This window comes from Abramis brama (assembly GCF_963993115.1).
Source record: "Abramis brama genome assembly, chromosome: 18".
Classification (NCBI taxonomy): Eukaryota; Metazoa; Chordata; class Actinopteri; order Cypriniformes; family Leuciscidae; genus Abramis; species Abramis brama.
The window spans coordinates 5975357-5997471 of NC_139980.1; the positions used below are offsets into that span (position 1 = coordinate 5975357).

Genomic DNA, 22115 nt, shown 5'->3' on the forward strand with positions numbered 1-22115 from the left:
GTATATACAGTTGCAGGTAAAAGTATGTGAACCTTGGCATGCATTTCTGTATAAAATTATGCAAGAACTTGATCTGATCTTCACTTAAAGGTACAATTTGTAAGAATTTTGTATCAAAATATCCAAAAACCACTTGCATAATGTTATATATTTCTTTCAATTATGTACTTACATTATCCTAAATGTTTCCAAGAATTTGTAAATTCAGAGAAATTCACAATTTTAAATAGTGCCCGTCCCTTGTCACTTGTCGCCTGTCAATGACGTAATATCCGCGTTATCCCTGGTTTCCGCTTGTACTGCCAGAGTAACTATGGCGACAGATGTGGACAACTGTGTAACGTGGCACGCTGTTGTTGTTTCGTTCAAACATTATGGATCATGGCGAGCAGACTTTGGGACAAAAGGAGAACTAAAATGAGGATCAATATCGGCGTGGCGTTTTCGAGATGCCGAGAGCTTCGCGACAAACTTCAACTTGACAGAGCTTCACGACTTGATAGAGACGCCGCTCTTGCATGTACTTTATTAGACAGGTGAGCAAATGTACATAAAACAAATCAATGTTATATAGCTCAACGACATGATGAAATTCTAATTTTGCTATAGCTTACTGCTAGTCTCATACAGACAAACTAACACACAGAATAACGTTATAACTTTCAACACACTCAAATGCTGTTTGTATGACAGTGTAATGTTAGACCAAGTAAAACAGAGCTGCGTTACCTCACAAGTTTAATTTGCCAAATAAACTGACCTGTGTGAGTAGTAATTCAGCACTTGCGGGTAGTTCGGTAGAATGAAATGTCCTTATTTCTACCTGGCGGGATGGGCATTTTTAAAAAATATTGTATTCGAATATTCGGGCTCATAAAATCGAATTATTCGATTTAAACAAATTCGATTTAAAAAAACGTTTATTTAAATGATGTTTAACGAGAAAGACTATTTTTCTTCGTTACAATACAATACACCACTGATATATATATATATATATATATATATATATACTGTACATACACTATAGCATTTTAGTAGCCTAGAAATCTAGACGCACCCTAGCGGCAGCTACATTTATTTTGCTGCCAGGGTAGTCTAGCAACTCTCCGTTGACTTTCGGAGCTGGAAAAACCTAAATTGAGTCAGGCCAATCACATCGTGTATAGAGTAGGCGGGGTGGGCTTAACATAATGACGACAGAGTTGCGGCGGTTCCCTGCTACTTGAAAACAAAGAATGGCTGCTGCTGCTGGCGAACAGTCTTTCGAATCGGCTTTGGCCGCGACTCTGGAGGACTTGGAGTTAAGTTTTTCTTTGAGAAAAGAGCAAAGAACGGCACTTAAGTCATTCTTAAAAAAGGAAAATGTGTTTGTAGTTTTGCCGGACAGATTCAAAAGTTGAATCCATCAACTAACGTTAGCTCCGCTGTTGGGAAAACGCTCTGGTTGGTTGAAGCGCTGTCCTATTGCGTGCAGAGGGAATTTGAAAGACAGCCGTTTATCCCGCCCCTCGGATTGAGCCGTGTCTATGGTGAGTTGCCAGACCTAACATCTTGATGTAGGTCTGGCTTGACAGGCTAGCATTTTAGCTAATAGAGGTGAATGTTCTTAGTTTGAAAGCATGCAAAATTACAACATGTAGTAAACAAGAGTACTGCTTTACCCCATAATGCCCTTTATAATCTTTGCTGAGAGAGAGAGAGAGAGAGAGAGAGAGAGAGAGAGAGAGAGAGAGAGAGAGAGAATTGACGCATACTCATGCACTGAGTTGTGCCATCTGCTCAACTTGGCAGCTTAACATTATATATGGGTGGAATGCCCCTCCCTCACTCTCTCGTTCTTTCTCTCTGATGATCAATCAGCAGTGGTTGCGGTCACTGCAAAGTTATCCATGGGGTCACAGCAGGCACAGCGGGCACAGCGGGCACATCAGACACCGTGGGCACTGGTAGACCAGCAGGGGTGGAGCATTCATTCAGGCAGAGAGTGCAGGACAACACAATGCTCATAGAGCCGCAGCTCTGTTATGCAGCAGAAACACTGTTTAGTGTGAAAACAATATGAGACTGATGTTGCTTTGCTTTTTTGAAGAATTTTGTCTTTTGGCACCCATAGCATTGATATTTGTATTCTGTAAATGTATAATAATGTGATAAATTACGACAGCACTAACATTCCTATACTTACAATGGAAAGCACTCAAGCAGTGTACTGTTACTATGGTTACAATCGGCTAATTAGTGCATTCTAACTTGTAATTTATACATTGTGTGTATGTGTGTGTATAGGCTATATATGAATTAAGCAACCAACCATGGTGCGTTTGATCATATATAACCATTAACTATATGCTTCAAATACACCTATGGCCAACAAGAATCAGTGAATATGTTCTATTTAGCAAGTCACAGTCATCTCTTTTTCACTTAAGAGTTATGGAAATATGGGAGTGCGTATCTAAAAAAGAAAATAATGGTGTGCTATACTGCCTGCTTGTTTGCCCACATGTTTGGTGCAGTTGTGCTGCAGAAGGCCATGCTCCAGCGAGACAGAAAATGAGGCACAACAAACCCTCTGACTCATCTCATAGAAGAAACAGAGACAATATTCCTTCCCTCTCTTTGCATCTTCCCCGCTGCACAGCTAGATGTGGGCCAAGATCAACCTCCCTCTCTCGCTTTCCTCCCTCCATCCATCTATTGTTGCATGTCAGGACCACTCTGAGACCCAGCCCCACAGCGGGGAGACATTCCTTCACATCTGATGGGCTGATAATGGTGCCCCTCTCTCCGTTCACTTGACCGGACATGGTCTGCACACTCTGTCGCTCTCTCTCCCTCTTTCTGTCGCTTGCACACACACACACGGAAATGCTCGTGTTCATTCAGGTTGATGCCGTCAGACGAGGATCTCAGGGGAAGCTAATTAAGTTGAAGGCAGGCCGTGCTGTCTGCTGATGAGCTGCAGAGACTCAGACTATAGCCAGCATCTGAGTTCTCATAACTTGCCTGTATTATCTACAGCACCGCCTTCATATAGTTCGGTTCTGTCTGTCAGAAGATTACTGTCTGTCGTTTATGCATAACTGGCTAGGAGTGGAAGATTAGGAAGAAAGAGAGACTGAAAGAGAGTGTGAAGATGGATAAATCAGATCGAGAGCTTGTTGTGAGAAGTCAGAGGGTAGATAGGGGGCGCTGTTGAGTATTTTATGCTATTTTATCAGTAGGGAAGTAATGCACACTTCTAGAGTATCTGGGCTGCGTCTGAAATTGCCCCATATAGTGCACTATTTAAGGTGACAGCCATTTGTAATGATGTTTGAAACCATAGCGGACATTATCGAGTGCACTCATTCAGTTCCATAATGCACCTCAATAACGAGTGTACAACCGATGTACACTCAATGGCTTACCGCTAAAGAATACACATGCACTGTTAATGTTGGTCTGAATTTATTCCCCGTGTCTCGCCAGAAGATGTCCGCAGCACTTCCGATGCACTCAGTGTCTGAATTCGGTCATTTGTTTTCATTCAATCATTGAGTGGAATATTATTGGAGTACTGCAGCGAATAGTGAATGTGGGTATAGGGGGCATTTTCAGATACACATACAGCCATGGAGAAAGCCAGGACGTATCAATATTGTTTTTTAACCAATTACCTTAGACGTAAATGTCACGTGACTAATCATAACACATGAGTCGTATTTTTTACAGTCTATGGGTGTGACTACAAGAACCACCACAAAACTTTCACAAGCAACTATCCAGCTGTGACATGAAAAGCAACTCACTGGGAAATATAGTCTATTTCTCACTTGTAGGAACCCTATAAAAACAACTGTGAGCATTAGTAAAACATGTTATACAGTTGAACTGTATAATAATGAAAAATTAGCAATAAATGCTATTTGCACTTATTTAGTTATTTAGTCAATAAATGGCAATTCAGTTCAATTCAATGGCTGTCAGTGGACATCTAGCAAAATCATATCTTCCTTCCACAATGCTTGATCTAAAACGTATACCATTATCATTATCTTGTTCTAGCTAATTAAGAGATTTTATAACCAGTTAGCACAATGCTAAGCTAGTAGGCTAACTGAAAACAAAGAAAGGGAGATATTTGAGTATTTTTAGCTTTAGTAATGTAATGTAATGTGAGACTGTATGCATTTTAAAAGATCAGTTTTAAAACCAACATTTTCATGAATAAGAATAAATATACATAAATATACATTAAAGCTTTACATTGCATTATAAATTAAACTCACTACCAATCAAGCAGTGCGTAGAGTAGCCATTAAAAAAGTTTAGTTTTAGCCAGTGGAATTGTTTTGTTTGAGAAAAGGTGATAGGATTCTACAAAGGGATAAGATAGCATGACAACAGCAGAAGCTAACTGGACCATGTTAACTAGCCAAAAAAAAAAAAAAAAAACTGACTTCAGGCCAAATAGATCCAATTTTGTGGGTCCTCTCTCTTTAAAGGAGTCAACAAGTTTCAACGTTTGGGTCTGCTGATTTTTTCAATTTAAGCAATACCTTAGAGAACAACTAAAAACAATTGTTGTCCTCTTGTCTTTTGTAGTGAGAGTGAGGAAAGGGAAAAACATGGCGATGGTGCAGAAAGGCTCCCTCAGCTTGGGTACACAAGAGCACTCTTCCTCATCTCATTTTAAACCCATATCGTGCTGTTCTCAGCTGCATCCAGATTGCCTGTTGTTTTTCTATAGCGACTCAAATCAGGCAAGCCACACATTTTAAACTTTTAATAGACATCACTGATCTTGTGATCCCAAATTTCCAGAGATCCCCTATTAGCCACCTAAATGCTCCATACAGCTGTGCTCTACTCACCTCTTGTATCTACTTTATATCATCACTATACTGCAATATCACAAATTAACATTTTATTAAGGGACAATATTTATCCTGGAAATGATTTTTGGTCAATTTAAATTTTTACAATGGGTATATTTTCTAACCATCTTGTATAAGCTCAGCATTTTATACATTTATTCAAATATCTGAATTGAAATAAATTTATTAAATACAAAAGTAGCTGTTAATGCGCCAGATATCATGTTCTGCTAAAATTCATTTTAAATAAATGTCTGGTTCTTATGTTAGCATATACAGCTCTCTACCATCTACACCTATTTCGTAGTCACATTGTGATATATGAAATCACACTAACGAGAAAAGGTTGCATATGTGAGAAATATAGTTGCAACTGTCAGATATAAAGCTGTGAGGTAATATATGATATAATGTCACAACTACAAGAAATAAAGTTGTAAGATATTTTGAAATAACAAAAAAAAAATTTGCAATTATGAAGTTGAAATTGTAATACAAAGTCACAATTATAATAAATCATTTCACAATTATTTTTTCACTCAGAGGTAGAAATGGGCAACAAGCAGCACATCTGAAAGCACATAATTCTCTAGAAAGTCATTGTATTGTGTATCGGTAAGAATGTTCTGGAAATACTGTAAACACAAACCTGTAATTTAGAAGGTTAACAGCTAAACATATACTTTTGGTCATATAGTGATCTCACAGCTAAAACCATAATTAACATAATTAGACAGGCCTTCACATATTGTGGAATATATCAAATGCTAGGTAATATTAAAGAAAAACAAAACAAAGTAATTAACTACAAAGTATTTCCCTTGAGTATTTAAATATCTGTGGAATTTTTGTCAATTGATGCTTCATGTCCAGCAGAGCTCTTTCCTGATTTCACATCCTACAACTATGTATTCTGAGCCCTCAAACATTAAAAATCGTATTCTCTCATCTTTTTTCATGTTTTTGCATGCTTCCTCTGCTGTATATCGCTGTTCGCTATCTCCCTCTCTTTTCTGGCGCTCAGCAGGGCCCTGCGCCCCACTGTGTCTGCCTGCATCTCACGCTCATTAAGATTAAACATGGGACTCTACCAGTGCACAGGCAGAGCTGTGGGCATGGAGGTAACCCAGGTTCATGAGCTGATTGTGGCAATTATGATTTTATTTTCTAAAGCCCCTCAGGTGCCACTGGAGGAACATGAGCGCGACTCAGTGTTTAATACAACACAGTGTTCCTCATGCAAATTCACATGTCCCACTCCTAACAAGTGGGTTAAAAAAATATATGCTGTTCTTCATAGGCTGTTTGTCTTCTGCATCTAAACAAATCGCAAAGGCTTCCGTTTCAGACAGATTATCTAATTGACATATTTTGTCATCGTTTCAACTCTTATGTCAATAGGCTAATTCTCCTTGGTTTTCCTTGGTAATTTCAAAAGGGCTTTTAGAAGGAGATATTTTGAAGAATGTTTTAACTGTTTTACCCATACAATGAAAGTCAATGGGGTCCAAATCATCACTCTACATTTTTTTAAATGTTCTGCAGAAGAAAGAACGTCATACAGGTTTGGAATGACTTGTGAGTAAATGGTGTTTTTTGGGGGAGCCATCCTTTCAAAAGACTTGAATTATGCACAGTCAGACCTCAAACATGAATTTAGAAACTGTCACATGCTTTTAAAAGTAAGCTGCTTACTAGTTGCTAGGACTACTACATGGAAGTAATGGGCCTGTCCAAATACCTACTCTTGCGGTCTTGGCCACTTGAGAGCTGGTGCACGCAACAAGAAGTAAGTGCGCAAGACTGTCCCAGGTCTGAAAAATGTGCATCCACACTGAATCCACACTATCTCGAATACCGCTTCGGAGCGGTCTTTGAGGCTAAAGTGTATCCCATCAATCATCACGTTCAGGAACTTATGTGCCCAGATTTCGCATCATGTCTAGGAAAACTTTCCACTGTAAGTTTAATTAATTAGATGTTGCATATAATTTGTTTGTAAAACTTAGTGTAAAAACCCATGCGAAATTCTCATGGTTAAAAAAAAGCTTTTTCTCTTTTGGGTTTTAGGACTAAACAACTCTGAGGATGAGATATCTTCACGAGCCCATGCTGGTGCATTTCTGAGCTTGAAAAAGAGATGCTATAATGCTGCACCATCTCAGTGATGCTGCGTTTGGCTGTCGTCACAATCTGCCTCCCTTCACAGACGACTCACTATAATTCATTATGCATCTAAGGAGAGGGGGGTCTCGTCTAAGTGTAATAATATCTCATGCTTGGTTAGAAGGTGGCTGCATAATTAGAGGTAGGAAATCTGATGGATGGGGGAGCGGGGTGGTAGGATGCTGAGCAGCGTGACCCCACTGACCTTGTTATCATTATGGGTGGCAGGGTTGACCAGTCCAGCCCCTGCTTCAGCAAGCAGCTGTTGCCTTTAATGGCATCATTTGCTCTTCACCTTGTCACCCCCGCTACCATTCTCTCTCTAACTCTCTGTCTTTTCCTCTCTGTGGTATCTCGTCTCATGGTCAAGGGCAGCTGAAATCACGCCAAATCTGACTGGCAGCCCTGTCAAGGTGAGGACTCAGATAGTTATTTAGTAACTACACCACCAAGTGAGGTGGATTGCTCTGAAAATGTATGTAAAAGTCCATCAAAAATTATTTTTAATAAACATTTCCAAACAAATTACATATATTCCTTTCTGCACGATTACAAAATATACCATATATAAAGTATATACAGCCCTAAAAAGTATGTAGAGACTTAAGGCACATGTATGAATATTATTGCAATATATAACAAAATATCAAAACAAGTTGCATTAATCATAAAGAAAGATAATAATCAACAACAACAAAAATATATATAATAGTAATATTAATTAATTAATTAATATTATTATTATATATTTTTTGTTGTTGTTGCTTATTATCTTTCTTTATGATTAATGCAACTTGTTTTGATATTTTGTTTTATATATATATATATATATATATATATATATATATATATATATATATATATATATATATATATATATATATATATATATATATGTTATATATATGTTATATATCTTACAATTACCAACCAAATAAGTGTCCAAATTATATATATATATATATATATATATATATATATATATATATATATATATATATATATATATATATATATAGTGTCAATTTTTTATATATATATATATATATATATAATATATAGTGCAATGCATAAGTGAATACACCCATGCTAAAGTTGACTAAAAAGAGGAATAAAAAATCATATTTTGGAAATTGAACTTAATGCCTTAATTTAAAAAATTAGGAAAAATCCAACCTTTAAGGACACCAATTTTCTTTGTGAATGAATAATGTATCGTAAATAAATAAATGTTCTTCCTTAAAATACATGGTGCATAAGTGAGTACACCCCTATGTTAAATTCCCATAGAGGCAGGCAGATTTTTATTTTTAAGTATTTTTTTTAAAAAAAAAATTAGGATACTATGCATCCTGATAAAGTTCCCTTGGCCTTTGGAAATTAAAATAGCCCCACATCATCACATAGCCTTCACCATACCTAGAGATTTGCATGGGGTACTTTCCATAAGATCATCTCTCAATGCAAATCAAACTAGCTTTTAGGCTAACTGAAATAAAATCATGCCAATCTCTAGGTATGGTGAAGGCTATGTGATGATGTGGGGCTATTTTAATTCCAAAGGCCAAGGGAACTTTATCAGGATGCATAGTATCCTAAATTTTTTTTTTTTAAAAATACTTAAAAATAAAAATCTGCCTGCCTCTATGGGAATTTAACATAGGGGTGTACTCACTTATGCACCATGTATTTTAAGGAAGAACATTTATTTATTTACGATACATTATTAATTCACAAAGAAAATTGGTGTCCTTAAAGGTTGGATTTTTCCTAATTTTTTAAATTAAGGCATTAAGTTCAATTTCCAAAATATGATTTTTTATTCCTCTTTTTAGTCAACTTTAGCATGGGTGTATTCACTTATGCATTGCACTGTATATATATATATATATATATATATATATATATATATATATATAAAAATTGACACTTATTTGGTTGGTTGTAATTGTGAGAACTAAACCTGCATAATATTGACTTAACATATCCACTAAAATGACCAGTCAGGTCAAACTGCACAAAAAGATTTTTTAAGTGAACTTAAATCTGAGAAAATTTTAACATAGTATTTTTACAGATGCCACTTGGTTTGGTATTTTCTTGTGATGTGTAAAACAATGACATTCAGACATTTGTGACACAGAAAGAAAGAAAGAAAGAAAGAAAGAAAGAAAGAAAGAAAGAAAGAAAGAAAGAAAGAAAGAAAGAAGAGAGAGAGAAAGAAAGAATAAAAGAAGGCAAAAAAAGCAAGGAAAGATTTTCTTAACGATCTAACAACTTTTTGTGCAAGTAAGGGTGACAGAGACACAGATGTTCCTTTTGTTTTTCTCCATTACAATTGCTGAAAACATCGCTCGGTAGCTGCTTGACAAATGTATCATTAAAAATCCAGCACGACTGGTTCGCTTTCGTTACGTGTGAGGAGGTACACGAGCGAGCACGTGGTGGGGAACTTTCAGCTTTAAGAGAATTATTCTCCTGCTGTGGGATTAAATTGAGTTCTCTGGTAGCTTGATGAGTCAGACTCATACGCACACAGTCTGAGGCAGCCTGAAGGCCAGGCGTCACGGCAGACTCTCCTGAGCTCACTGATTTTAAGTGGCAGTTCGGAGCATGGCCATCTGCACTATTTGGGTCAAGGACTTTGTGTTCTGATGTGCATATAAGACCATGCAGTGGTTAAGGTGGTATCTCAGAGTAGTGAGGGTTTGGGAGAGCTCCTAAGCAGGTGTACTGTCTGAGAGATAGGGAGGGTGAAGCGAGAGAGAACGAAAGCTGCAGAGTGCCGCAGTGCTGGAGCTCACCTTGTCAAGCCACTCTCTGCGGGAAGGCCTTGCCCTTGCAAACAGCAGACCACCAGGCGGGCATCTAAACCATGCAGAAACACTTATTAAAAATGAATGTTTTTGGTTTGGTAAGAGTTAAGCTCAATCGACAACACATCAATGCAAAATATTGATGCCACAAAAAATTATTTTGACTCGACCCTCATTTTCAAAGCAAAAATGTTGGTTAGAGTGAGGCAGTTACAGAAGCAAATCGGACCAATTTTTTTATATTTAAAGTCACAATGTAATGGAAGTAGCGACAGATCAAGTCTTCCATATTGTGAAGTAGACCTACACCTGAGTGAAACGGATCATAGAATAATAATAATTTAAAAAAAAAAACGCAGGACAGGACTTGGTTCAACCCATTTGTATTGAATAGAGGCAGATCTGAATTCAAGCTTTTGAATATTATTTCAATAAAATGATCAAACCAAGTCATCTCCATTTTAAAGAAAGAATTAAGCAAAATATTTAAGTAGCCTAAGTTATATTTAAAAAGAAAAAAGATGTAGAGTTTCTCTTAAGCAGTTTCTCTGACCGGAAGATCAGATTGAGACATTCTAATTTAATTTTATCAAATTACACTCTGATAAAAACAAACCAAAACAGTCTATGCATTGACGAATTGTTCACAATAAGATCATTAAGATACATAGATAATAAATGCATATGTGAATTTCATAATTTACACAATTTTCCATACTACAATCGTGTTACAATGCATATAGGCTAGTTGTTGCATGGTGCACACGTCTGGTGACTTATTGAAACAATAAGTAGGCCTATTTTAATGTTTACCGCTTGGGAAAATTAACCATGGTGTAGTAGCCAAGTTTTTTTGGGCGGATTGATTACCATTTGTAAACCCAGTTTTACTACAAATATCACGGTTAAACTATGGTTAACGTACTTAATGGTTAATGTGTGGTTACCATTGTTTTTTGGTTTTATTTGTAGTTAAACCATGGTTAATTTTCGTAAGGGACAGATTGGAACCTTCACTTCCATTGTAAGTGCCTCAATTGTTCTCAACTCAGATGTTTTTTGTTTTTTTAAAGAAAAGAAGAGTGGAAATGAATGTTGTAGTAATCAGCATTATGCCACAAATGTTGTCGTTTCAGCTTAACTTGTATTTAAGTTGTTTGTCTTTATTGCAGCTACCCTTCGCAGAAGCTCAGCCGCTCTGAAGAGGCTTCCGTCGAGCTCACCGGGGTAGTTCGCTCCATATGTTTACTTCTCTTGGGTGTTTCTTCTCCTTTCCACTATTTTGCAGCCTCTGATTCCGGCAGCTTCAAAGAAGAACAAAATAAACACAAATGCAAACTTCTCTCTTCGCATTAGCGCATCACAACAAGAAGCTGCGAGGGATTCTGACAGAATCTTCTCTGTCTTTATCGCAAGAGATATCAAACAGTCAGACTAGTTCTGAGGCAGCAGTTAGTTAGGCTGATGCCGTTCCAGACAGCTGTCATGGAAACAGATGTCTGTTCGGTTACAAGCTGCAGCTTTGCTCCCGTGGTAACGGCTTTGATTGTGACTCGCTGTGTCTGCTCCGAATGTGGTTTCCATTGAAGTCCCTGCACAAAGAGCCCTCATCGTGTGATTGTTGGATTCATTAGTGGAAATTCCCCTACACTTCCTTGCAGATTTGAGGGCCTGAGTCAGCTGTGACATGGTTTTTGAAGAGAGCAGAGACCAGATGTGCTGTAATGATGGGGTGTGTGTTTTTTTGTTGGTGTGTGTGTGCCTCCTCCTTCCCTTAATCTCCAACAAATTATCACGGTGTCTGATTATCAAACAGCCTTCAGATGAGATCTAAACGTTAGCAGTTGGAACAACCAACTTCCATAAATATTACAAAACGAGCTAATCTACATTCTCCATTAGGCTTGAGGACAGCTTTCAGCTTCAGATCCCAAGATAAGACTTTCATTAGACATCTGAGAACCTGCTGTACGAGGTAGGCTCAAGAAACCTAAATCTGCGAAAGGTTACGAGCACTAAATCCTTCTTGTTTTCACCAGGCAAGGACAGTCTGAGTCTCCTGACCTATAACTGTTGTCCGTACATCCCGCTCTGAAGGTCTTGGATCTCAGCGGGAATTCAGAGGAGCCGAGCCCTGCAAGCGAAGGTCAGGACGGACCGCACTGAGGCCCTTGTGTTGAGATTCTCACCTCTGTTTATTTCATAAAAGAAAAGATGGCTCAACTCCTTCTCAGCCTGCTGTGCAGCTTATCTGTGTTTAAGACAACACTCAAGGCTTCTGTCTAGACGCAGGCTTAAAGCAGAGAATCGGACAGGACAGTTATAAAGCTTGAGAAAAATATGACGCTAAGAGAGAATTTCTGGAACATTGAACATGAACAACAGGCTAGGACTCTGTTTATTGTTAAAGAATAGTTCACTCAAAAATGTCTGTCTGTCATCATATACTCACCCTCATGTCATTCCATACCTTTTCCATCCCTGCAGAACACACAAGGTCTTTTTTTTGATTGATAAACTTTGAAGCCCATAAGCATGTCTTACATTGTAGACTCCGTGACTGCCAGTCATGCAGATTTGGAACATGGGGATAAGTAAACAATTACATTTTGGGGTAAAATATTCCTGGAAAGTTTAGAAATCCTTCTGTGTAAAACAATTTGATGGAATGGGATGAAGCTATCCCCAGGTATCAGGAAAAATACTAAAAACAATTTAATTAGGATAGCCATCATGTACTTCAAATAACCCAAGTGAAGAAAGGAAAGACTCACTAATAACTAAGAGCAAAGCTTGTTTTTTGTAAAGATAAGATCTAGTCCATCAAGTGTTCAGCATGAACTGCAGTGACACCTGCTGTTCGTGTGGAGGCATTTCAGCATTAGTGCATTTTGAAGCAATGACCATTTTTTAACTGAAAACACATTTTTGAAAAGAGCAAAGATAAGGATCAATAATACATTACCATGGCACAATATTAGTCATGTTGGAAACTAACAGCGGCACACTCACTACAAATATTCTTTATCACTTGTAATGCACCCAAAAAATGTCCTAAGTGCTTATGGGCAAAAAGAGTTTCTGAGATGGAAAAATAAGTACCAGGAATCAATCTCAGGAACATGACAATTTAATTGACAGAACAATCAAAAACAAACACTTTAGATAGGCATCACTCTTCAGAAAATAAGAAAACTAGTTTCAAGTGTTGTTTGCAACATCACAACACTAGCAAAACAAGATCAAAATAAGAAAAAGTGCATTAGCCATCAAGGATAAACAAAGTAGAGCCACAGCCTAGGCACCTAAAACATAATTCATCACTATAAAATGAATGTGACAACAGTGTGCTAACATGGGGGCTTTGCTGCTCCTATCCTGGACAGTCTGTCTGCCTCCTCATTGCCTGTGTACCCAGCATGACCTGGTACATGCATCTAGAAATGAGGAATAAGAGAGATATTCACTGAGAGAGAGAAATTTTACTGGCTATGCCATGCATTTGTTTTATTGTTCATTGTATAATGCCAAGCACCGCTGACAACACTGGAAAGCGAGCAGAAGGGTTCTGATGTTTAGTGCTGTAATGTGAAGACACGTTCCTAAAAATGTTTGTACCACAGAAATATGTGATATGCCACAAACACAACTGTTCCTAAAACAAATAGCCTGCAGGTATCTCTCAACTTTTCAATTCAATTTATGGCATAGTCTACAATAGATGAAAATTAGATTTATTACATATATTGATTTCATGTTGTTGGACTCTGTAACTGAATTTATTTATTTTTCTTTTATCTGACACTGTTTATCTAACAGCGTCAGAAAAAAAATCGTATTGGATTTCATCAAAAATATCTTAATTTGTGTTCTGAAGATAAACGAAGCTCTTACGGGTTTGGAACGACATGAAGGAGAGTGATTAATGAACGGATTTGAATTTTTGGGTGAACTAACCCTTTAATCACCCGAGATATCAGCTTTAGCAAAAATTATTCAAAGAGATGCAAGACATCTCTCATTGCGTGATTATCAAAATTGATGGACTGAGAAAGTCTACAGCTGCACATTTACATGCTAAAAGAATGTTTATACAGTAAGGTTGGGACATCATGCTTGAAACACAAGTTATACACACAGGATAGCAGATGCCATATTGTACAGATAAAACATACCCATACGACCTCAAGTTCTGCATTTAGTTTATCCAGCTTTTGGAAGTCTTCCTTGTTGATTATGACCCCACCACTTTTAAGTCTCCAGCCATTAGACTTCCAGGTCTTTACCCAACTTGTGATGCCTTTGGAAAGTAAAAAAATTAACATACACATATATATTATAACAATAAATAAAAAATGTAAATAAAAAAATTGATTCATGACCAGACATTTTTCCAAGTTTTTGAAAAGAAAAGCAGGGAGTGCATACCATTAATGGTGAACTTGCTGTCCGTGTATAGCACAATCTTTTTAAAATTCATTTCTCTGGCCTGCTCGAGTGCCTTGCATGCAGCCTGTGATTAAATGTTTAATGATACAGTTATCGATAACTGGGTATAAGAAAGAACTCTGTTTGTGAGCACCTCATAATTTTTACCTGTAATTCTGCTCTTTGGTTGGTCTGCCTCCCTGAAAGCCTCTCAGCCACATTACTGAGAAAGAATTAAAAGTTCAGACAATAAAAAATAAAATAAAAAAAATAAATATTATATATATATATATATATGTGTGTGTGTGTGTGTATTTACATTTATAAAACTAAAAATATATATTTTGCAGTGAGGCAAGTAAAAATGTTGAACTATAATTATTTGTTGAACACTGGATATGAAAGCATTGCTGTCTGAAGTTGCACTGTTTGTTTTTCCAGAATGCCATTAATCACAGATGACTTACAGTGGATGATCACGACCCCAATATACACCAATTCCTGCACGCGCTCCTCGTTTTCCATTGGCGGAGCAACATCCATCCGTGTACACCACTACAGAATCACCTGAAAAACCCCCAGCAAAAAGTAGCCCATTTCATTTAACTATGGTAAAACTTACAACGTTAATATTTGGTCTACTAATTCGGTTTTGATTTCAATTTAAAATTTCCATTATCTCCAACAAGACTATAGTACACACAATAGTTACCCATATACGTAAATCCATCACTACTGGCTGCAGCTGTCTTTGACAGTGGGACCTCAATGAGTTTCACTCGTTTCGGACAGGAAGGTCCTTCATCTTCAGAGTCCTCATGGGTTCTTTTACTTCCAAGGGGTACAGCCATTGAGGAATCAGGCACGTTTCTAGGAGGCAGGACCTCATAGTCACATCCTTAAATGCAAACAAAAAATAATGGCAATCACTTCCTTTATAGTATAGTTTAGCAGCCTATCAATACATAGATAAGCATTTATCTGTGTAGTAGTTTTGGGGTAAATTACTGCGATGTATATTTGATATTCTTTATCATTAACAGATTTTATGGCCTCATATTTATTAAGAGACCCCATGGAACATTTCATTAGTTATGCCATTTAATAAACTAGTGAAAGCAAAAAAAGGTGATTAAATTGGTAACACACCAAAGAAACTGTGACCAGCTATAAGAGATAAGACGAAAATGAGTGGGGTAAGCTGTGCCACAACTTTACATAAGTTGTCATATAGGCAAAAATAAATGTATTTAAATAATTAATTATATCTCAGGACATCTTCTATCAACAAAGCAATATCCAGTGATACAACATGGCACATATTAGAGGTAAACGGTCTCTTATTATGGGGTATTTGGGGAGGATTTACATTTCAAATAAAAAACTTGAACATATGAGAAAAAAACTATTTACAAATACATATTTCTAATCTTTCCATAAACTAGCAATGAAAAAAACATTTAATATTTGGAATATATGAATGAAAGATATATATAAAAAACATAAAGGTATTGTCTTACATTTATGGTTAAATTTATATGGCTAATTTTTAGTAAAATAATTTACATGGTGAATTGCCAATCTGTAAACCAACATGTTTGATATAAATTTTTAGATCTGGATAAATATAACCAGCACATAAAAATAAAATGACTTGCTATTAAGAATATAAAATAATAAAAAAAATGTTTCAGCATGCTGTATAATATGGCTCTCTCGAATGGCCATATCACATGACACAAATAGAGGCACATCTTCTTACCCCTCTCCCTCCTGTATACTTTCCCTTGTACACCTGAAATATTGATGATGCATCATTATGGCAGATCTTTATAAGGGGTGTATAACATCTTTGATATTACCAATTGGTTTCCCAAAAGATGGTGCTGCAGATTGGCTCCTCACAAAGGCCCAAGCATCCTTTTCAGAGGCAAACTTCTTATAACTTGCATAGGGAAACTTATCCACTTGATGTTTACATTCCTCCCTTTAGGAGAGAAATAATGCGTGGTCATGCAATGCAGTGCAATAAGCGCTCACAAGTACAGAAAACAGTCATATAGCTGCCTGTTCACCATGTTTGGTACACTCCTGGTTTAAATCCTTTCCTCACAGCGTAGAAAAATGCTCCTTTCTTGCCCATATCTTCTGCGGCGTTACAGAGAGTCCTGCGTACAACATTGAAAAACCCAGGCAATCTCAACATAGTCTCTGCTCAGAGCAGAGTTAACATTACAATATCCTTTAGTCGTGGCATTTGAAATGACAATAACCATAAAAATAACCTGACAAAGACTTTCACAAAATGCTTATGGATCCAACGGTTTTGACTTTCGTTAGCAAAACCTCCACTGAATGTGCACCCACGTTAAGAGTCGGCTGACCAATCGCTTTTCAGATTCACAGCTTCTTCTTCTTACATTATATAGTGCATTACCGCCACCAACTGAAGTGGAGTGTGGTGGACAAGTTTTTTTGTTTTTTTTTCAATCGTGCATTTATTAGCTTCTTGTTTCGGTGAAGAAATGTCACTTTCGCTTTGTTTGTTTTTTTGTTTTGTTTTTTATTAACATTTTGCCCGTAACATTTGACATTTGAAAACAGTATTATATTCCAACGAAAGTTGACAAGTTGCAAGAAGGAAGGGAAGGAGACAACACTGAGATAAAAATAATAATAATAAAAAAAGCAGCAATAGAAACATTGATTTAAATGGCCTCGGTCTTATTAAAAGTGGGCGTTCAGAGCAAGATATGTAGATGCTACTCGTTCAGAGAGAGATATTTCATTTTAGTGAGTCGAAACCATGCAGCGCGACCAGTACAGCCCTATACTGTCTATGGTACAGCCCGACTTCAAAACATATGACTCATATGAGTCGATTCTTTTTTGAACCACAAACATACGGCGCAACAGCGTAGCTCAATTCCCAAACGAATGACTCGTATGAACCGGTTCTTTTTAGTGAATCGTAAACACACAGCACACCAGTACGAATGAATGACTCTTATGAACAGACTGTAAAAAATGGCTTATGAACAGCGGATCTTTGTAGTAAATAATGTAGGTTGTTAAATGATTACAAAAAAGGAAATTAAGTCGTACTCGCGAACTTTAAAAAAAAAAAACATTTTTTTTTTTAAATCACAATGGAACTCCATTTGAGAGGAAAACTGTAAAACATGATTAGACATGTGTTTTTAAACTTCCTCATAGATAGCAAGTCAGTTAAAAAAAAAAAAAAAAAACTAGCCAGAATCCCTGAAACTATGTATTTATAATATTGTATAATGATGTTCTTCAGTTAATAAAATTAACAAAATATTGCAACTATTCCTTTACACAACATAATAAATAAGAAGAACGGGTGCCCTCTGCAGTCGAGGATGATGATTACATTTCCCATCATGCAACACACCAACGCGCTTTTACCGGCCTCTCGCGAGAATACGGTCTCTTCCCAGGCCGTCGTTGAAAGAGGTGAGTCTACTGAATGTGCCCAGCTAAAGGGATATCAAGTTAAAATGTAGAAAATAAGTAATATTTACCTCCATACATGAGCTTCATATAATGTTTTCACTGAGATGCGTTAGATAAGAGTATATAAGTAAGTGGATGGCTATTTTAGAAAGAGGAATTTATAAATTTAAGATGTGCTAGCAGACGTGGCTGTACTACAGTATTATTGCGGCCCATGTGCTGGTATAATATCCCCGAAAATGCCTCTATTAAGTAAAGTTCTATATCTCGAAGACTTATATTTGTGATAGAATTAAACTTGTAATGTAAATGTAGTGATTCTGTGCTAGCTAATCAATGCTAACGGCATGCTAAGAACACACTTGTAGTTAGTAGAAATTGTTTTCTTAACGGTAGCCGCCTAACGTTAGTTGGTGAATTACATAGAACAGCCGTAGTTAGAATTTTAAATTTGAGATTAATAATTCGATGAAATGCCGAGATATTTGGGTTAATTTATTAAATTACGGTGTCTTATGAATAGCATGTCACCTTGCTTACCTGTACAGACGCATCAGTTTGTATGTCAACTTTGAAGGGTAATTCACTCAATAATTTTGTTCATTTGCTCCCCTTCATGTTTTTCCAAACCCTTGACTTGCATCTGAGGACCACAAAAGGAGATGTGCGTAATGTTATGACCTGACAGCCTCAGATTCTGTAGAGTCATTTTTTATAAAATGTAGGTAGATTGAGGCTTTCAGTTTGCAGCATTCTGCCTAAAATCTTATTTTGTGTATAACAGTGAAAGTTCAGGTTTGGAATAAAGTGAGGGTTAGTAAATGACAATCTTAAGTGAACTAATCTTACTATACTATGTTGTTTTTATTCTTACAAGTCTGTTTCTGTGTTTCAGACACAGGCCATGTTCAGTACCAGTGCGAAAATAGTGAAGCCGAATGGCGAAAAGCCAGATGAGTTTGAGTCTGGCATTTCCCAGGTATAATTGAGCAACTCATGATTTTTTTTTTTATAAATGTGATATGCATGCATCTGTATCCTCTCTTCTACTGTTCTTATGATAAACTTCAGTCTGTCTCATGCAGGCTCTTCTCGAGCTGGAGATGAACTCTGATTTGAAGGCTCAGCTGAGGGAGCTCCACATCACTGCTGCTAAGGTAAACACTTGGGTTCATTCATTTTGGATGATTACCATTGCAGTAGTTCAGCTACAGCATTAGTACAATAAATAGCTGAACTGATATTTGACGCAACCAACGTGGACATCCTGTGAGATGGCTCTCATGTGGCTCTGTCCGTGTGGCGTAAGGGAGCGCAGCACTTCGGTGCCATGACGTACAATCCCGTTCCACGACGTTGGATAGCAAGCTCGTCCCCGGCCTCTGGCTGGTGTGGACGGCGTCCTGTATATTCCTACATTTTCCCAGAGCCCTTTGGGCCGTTACTGGGGAGGTAAACCATGCAGTGTACATGCCCTCCACTGTAAAAAAGTAAAACTTGGTGAATACTAGGCTCAGTCTTTAGTAGATTTATGCATTGTGTGCTTGTTCACACTATTCATTCTCTCTCTTTCTTGCAGGAAATTGAGGTTGGTGGTAGCAGGAAAGCCATCATCATTTTTGTGCCGGTGCCCCAGCTGAAGTCCTTCCAGAAGATCCAGGTGAGGCTCGTGCGTGAGCTGGAAAAGAAATTCAGCGGCAAGCATGTGGTGTTCATCGCACAGGTAAGACTTGTCCTTTTTAAGCATCTGATTTTTAATGTCGAACAAGTGTTAGATGTGCTGTCCTTTGTATTTATTGATGTACATTTAGCTGCTGCTAAAACTGTCCTTTAGTGTTTAGTGCAATATTTTTAATTGTCATTTGGGGTGGAATTTTAATGACCTCTTTAAATCCAAATTAAACTTGTGGCTTTTAGTCCATGTTTGTTTGTTTGAGGCCATTGTTTATGCTAGTGTGATTCTACACATTGAGATGTAACTTTCAAATGCTCTTAAGATTTAAAAATTGTGCATATCTGTGAAGATTGCCTGGACAACTAAATATTTTAAATGTCCAATCCAGTGCTCTCCAGAGTAAAAATTATTTGTTAATTGTAATAAATTATGCAGGTATGTTCTATTAAAATTAATTTGTCCAAATCAAATGCTCTTTAGATTTAAAATGCTCATCTTCACCTTGTAGATATTTTTAAAAGGGTAACAAGCCCTTTTACATCCTGCCAAACATCCTTTTTCAATTGCACAGTGTTGGCACTGGACCAGATAACACTTGTCAAGTCATTTCATGGGGTCCTTAAACTTTGACTTTAATGAATCCTAGCCTTAGTGTGATTTTGATTTACCAACGTGGACATCCTGTGAGATGGCTCTCATGTGGCTCTGTCCGTGTGGCGTAAGGGAGCGCAGCACTTCGGTGCCATGACGTACAATCCCGTTCCACGACGTTGGATAGCAAGCTTGTCCCCAGCCTCTGGCTGGTGTGGACGGCGTCCTGTATATTCCTACATCTTCCCAGAGCCCTTTGGGCCGTTACTGGGGAGGTAAACCATGCAGTGTACATGCCATTTAGAGCCACAATAGTGTGATGTTGCTTAAGAATTAGCATGTTGACAACCAAATTAATGGTTTTAATCTTGATTGATCTTTTTTTCCAGAGAAGAATCCTGCCTAAACCCACAAGGAAAAGCCGCACAAAAAACAAGCAGAAGCGTCCCAGGAGGTAAATGTCGTCTTGTTGCATTTTGGAAGCTGTGTTTGCGGAGTCAGGGTTAGTAGTGCTTGCTTTCTCCGTGTGAATTTGCCTACCATATCAGAGTTGTGCTGATTGGCCTGTTAGCGTATCGTAAACCGACGTGGACATCCTGTGAGATGGCTCTCATGTGGCTCTGTCCGTGTGGCGTAAGGGAGCGCAGCACTTCGGTGCCATGACGTACAGTCCCGTTCCACGACGTTGGATAGCAAGCTTGTCCCCGGCCTCTGGCTGGTGTGGACGGCGTCCTGTATATTCCTACATCTTCCCAGAGCCCTTTGGGCCGTTACTGGGGAGGTAAACCATGCAGTGTACATCCAAATCTGTTATATTTAGGATGTGTCATGTTTTTAGGTCACATGAACCTAATGTTTAGTGGATGAACACTAAACTTGTCCACTTAATCTGTGTCTTCTCCTTTAGCCGAACTCTGACTAATGTGCATGATGCTATCCTTGAGGACCTGGTCTTCCCCAGCGAAATCGTTGGCAAAAGGATTCGCGTGAAACTGGACAGCAGCAGGCTCATCAAGGTCCACCTCGACAAGGCACAGCAAAACAATGTTGAACACAAAGTGAGTACTATTCTTAAATGCAGTGACCCAACGTGGACATCCTGTGAGATGGCTCTCATGTGGCTCTGTCCGTGTGGCGTAAGGGAGCGCAGCACTTCGGTGCCATGACGTACAATCCCGTTCCACGACGTTGGATAGCAAGCTTGTCCCCGGCCTCTGGCTGGTGTGGACGGCGTCCTGTATATTCCTACATCTTCCCAGAGCCCTTTGGGCCGTTACTGGGGAGGTAAACCATGCAGTGTACACTATTAATTGTTAAAGTTGGGGTTCTATTTTGGGATTTGTGATGAATTATCAGGCAGTCCTAATTTGATTTGTGTGGTGTAACCGTTCTCCGATTGTTTTGACTCTTGACTTTAACTGGAGATGTTTACCTTTTGAAAAAACCCATCAATTAGTATGCTTTAGCTTTATTTTCAGCTCTCTACATTTCAATTTGTAAGTGACTGTCACAATTTCTTAATTAGTCTTTACACTGAATATTAATTTAAAACTAATTTGTGGTTGTTGTTTCAGGTTGAGACCTTCTCTGGTGTCTACAAGAAGCTCACAGGCAAGGATGTGATATTTGAATTCCCGGAGTTCCAACTGTAAAGTGCAGATGACAAAATAAATTTGTTTACTGTCATGTCCCCTGTCTTTTTTCAATTATTTTACCAAGTCATTGAGTGACTTCTGTGGTTTTATGAGCAAGATGTTAGTTCATGAAAGCATTGTGGCCGAAAAAGACGTGGTAAGGATTGCTATGACTTCACTCTTGTCTGCACATTAGAAATGTTCATCAGATTGCAGTGTAACATGTTTTTATGGAGGCCACAATGATCGGTATCTTTTATAGTGCCCAAACTCATGCCTGGCCTAATCCTGGCTCCCAACAGATCTGCATCTAAACCAGTCCATCAGTAGTTATTGCTGGTGGTGACCATTTTGTCAGGAGTTATTCACTGATAGCATGTTGGTCAATTCCCTGTACTAGTATTGGAATAAAAAAATAAAAAAAATCTAAGCATTTGTTCAGATTGAAAGATTGTATTGTCTT

General features: G+C 37.8%; 2 protein-coding genes across 4 annotated transcripts; one reads left to right on the forward strand and one right to left on the reverse strand.

Moving 5' to 3' along the window:
• Positions 1-12958: 12958 nt before the first annotated feature.
• rnaseh1 (ribonuclease H1) lies at positions 12959-16694 on the reverse strand. Of its 3 annotated transcripts, none has more exons than XM_084091205.1 (9): positions 16640-16694; positions 16348-16440; positions 16135-16259; positions 14985-15170; positions 14740-14839; positions 14441-14495; positions 14273-14357; positions 14020-14144; positions 12959-13281 (listed from the first exon to the last, which is right to left on the reverse strand). In XM_084091205.1, exons 2-9 carry the CDS (start codon positions 16413-16415, stop codon positions 13195-13197), a joined length of 831 nt encoding a protein of 276 aa, XP_083947331.1. In that variant the 5' UTR covers positions 16416-16440; positions 16640-16694; the 3' UTR covers positions 12959-13194. The 3 variants fall into 3 exon arrangements, with proteins under 3 accessions (XP_083947331.1, XP_083947330.1, XP_083947329.1); XM_084091204.1 differs by having other exon boundaries at positions 16558-16682; XM_084091203.1 differs by lacking the exon at positions 16640-16694 and having other exon boundaries at positions 16348-16633.
• A 989-nt stretch (positions 16695-17683) lies between these two features.
• rps7 (ribosomal protein S7) lies at positions 17684-21704 on the forward strand. The gene is made up of 7 exons (XM_084091206.1): positions 17684-17752; positions 18648-18731; positions 18838-18909; positions 19332-19475; positions 20408-20472; positions 20926-21076; positions 21593-21704. Exons 2-7 carry the CDS (start codon positions 18657-18659, stop codon positions 21668-21670), a joined length of 585 nt encoding a protein of 194 aa, XP_083947332.1. The 5' UTR covers positions 17684-17752; positions 18648-18656; the 3' UTR covers positions 21671-21704.
• The last annotated feature ends 411 nt before the right edge of the window (positions 21705-22115 follow it).

Excerpts from the sequence above, each read along its gene's own strand:
- rps7 (XM_084091206.1), top strand. The coding sequence starts at position 18,657 with ATGTTCAGTACCAGTGCGAAAATAGTGAAGCCGAATGGCGAAAAGCCA. Across the intron at positions 19,476-20,407 it reads ATGTGGTGTTCATCGCACAG|AGAAGAATCCTGCCTAAACC; the intron begins GTAAGACTTGTC and ends CTTTTTTTCCAG. Across the intron at positions 20,473-20,925 it reads AAGCAGAAGCGTCCCAGGAG|CCGAACTCTGACTAATGTGC; the intron begins GTAAATGTCGTC and ends CTTCTCCTTTAG.
- rnaseh1 (XM_084091203.1), bottom strand. The coding sequence starts at position 16,478 with ATGTTGAGATTGCCTGGGTTTTTCAATGTTGTACGCAGGACTCTCTGT. Across the intron at positions 15,171-16,134 it reads ATCTTTTGGGAAACCAATTG|GATGTGACTATGAGGTCCTG; the intron begins GTAATATCAAAG and ends TTTGCATTTAAG. Across the intron at positions 14,496-14,739 it reads TGGGGTCGTGATCATCCACT|TAATGTGGCTGAGAGGCTTT; the intron begins GTAAGTCATCTG and ends ATTCTTTCTCAG.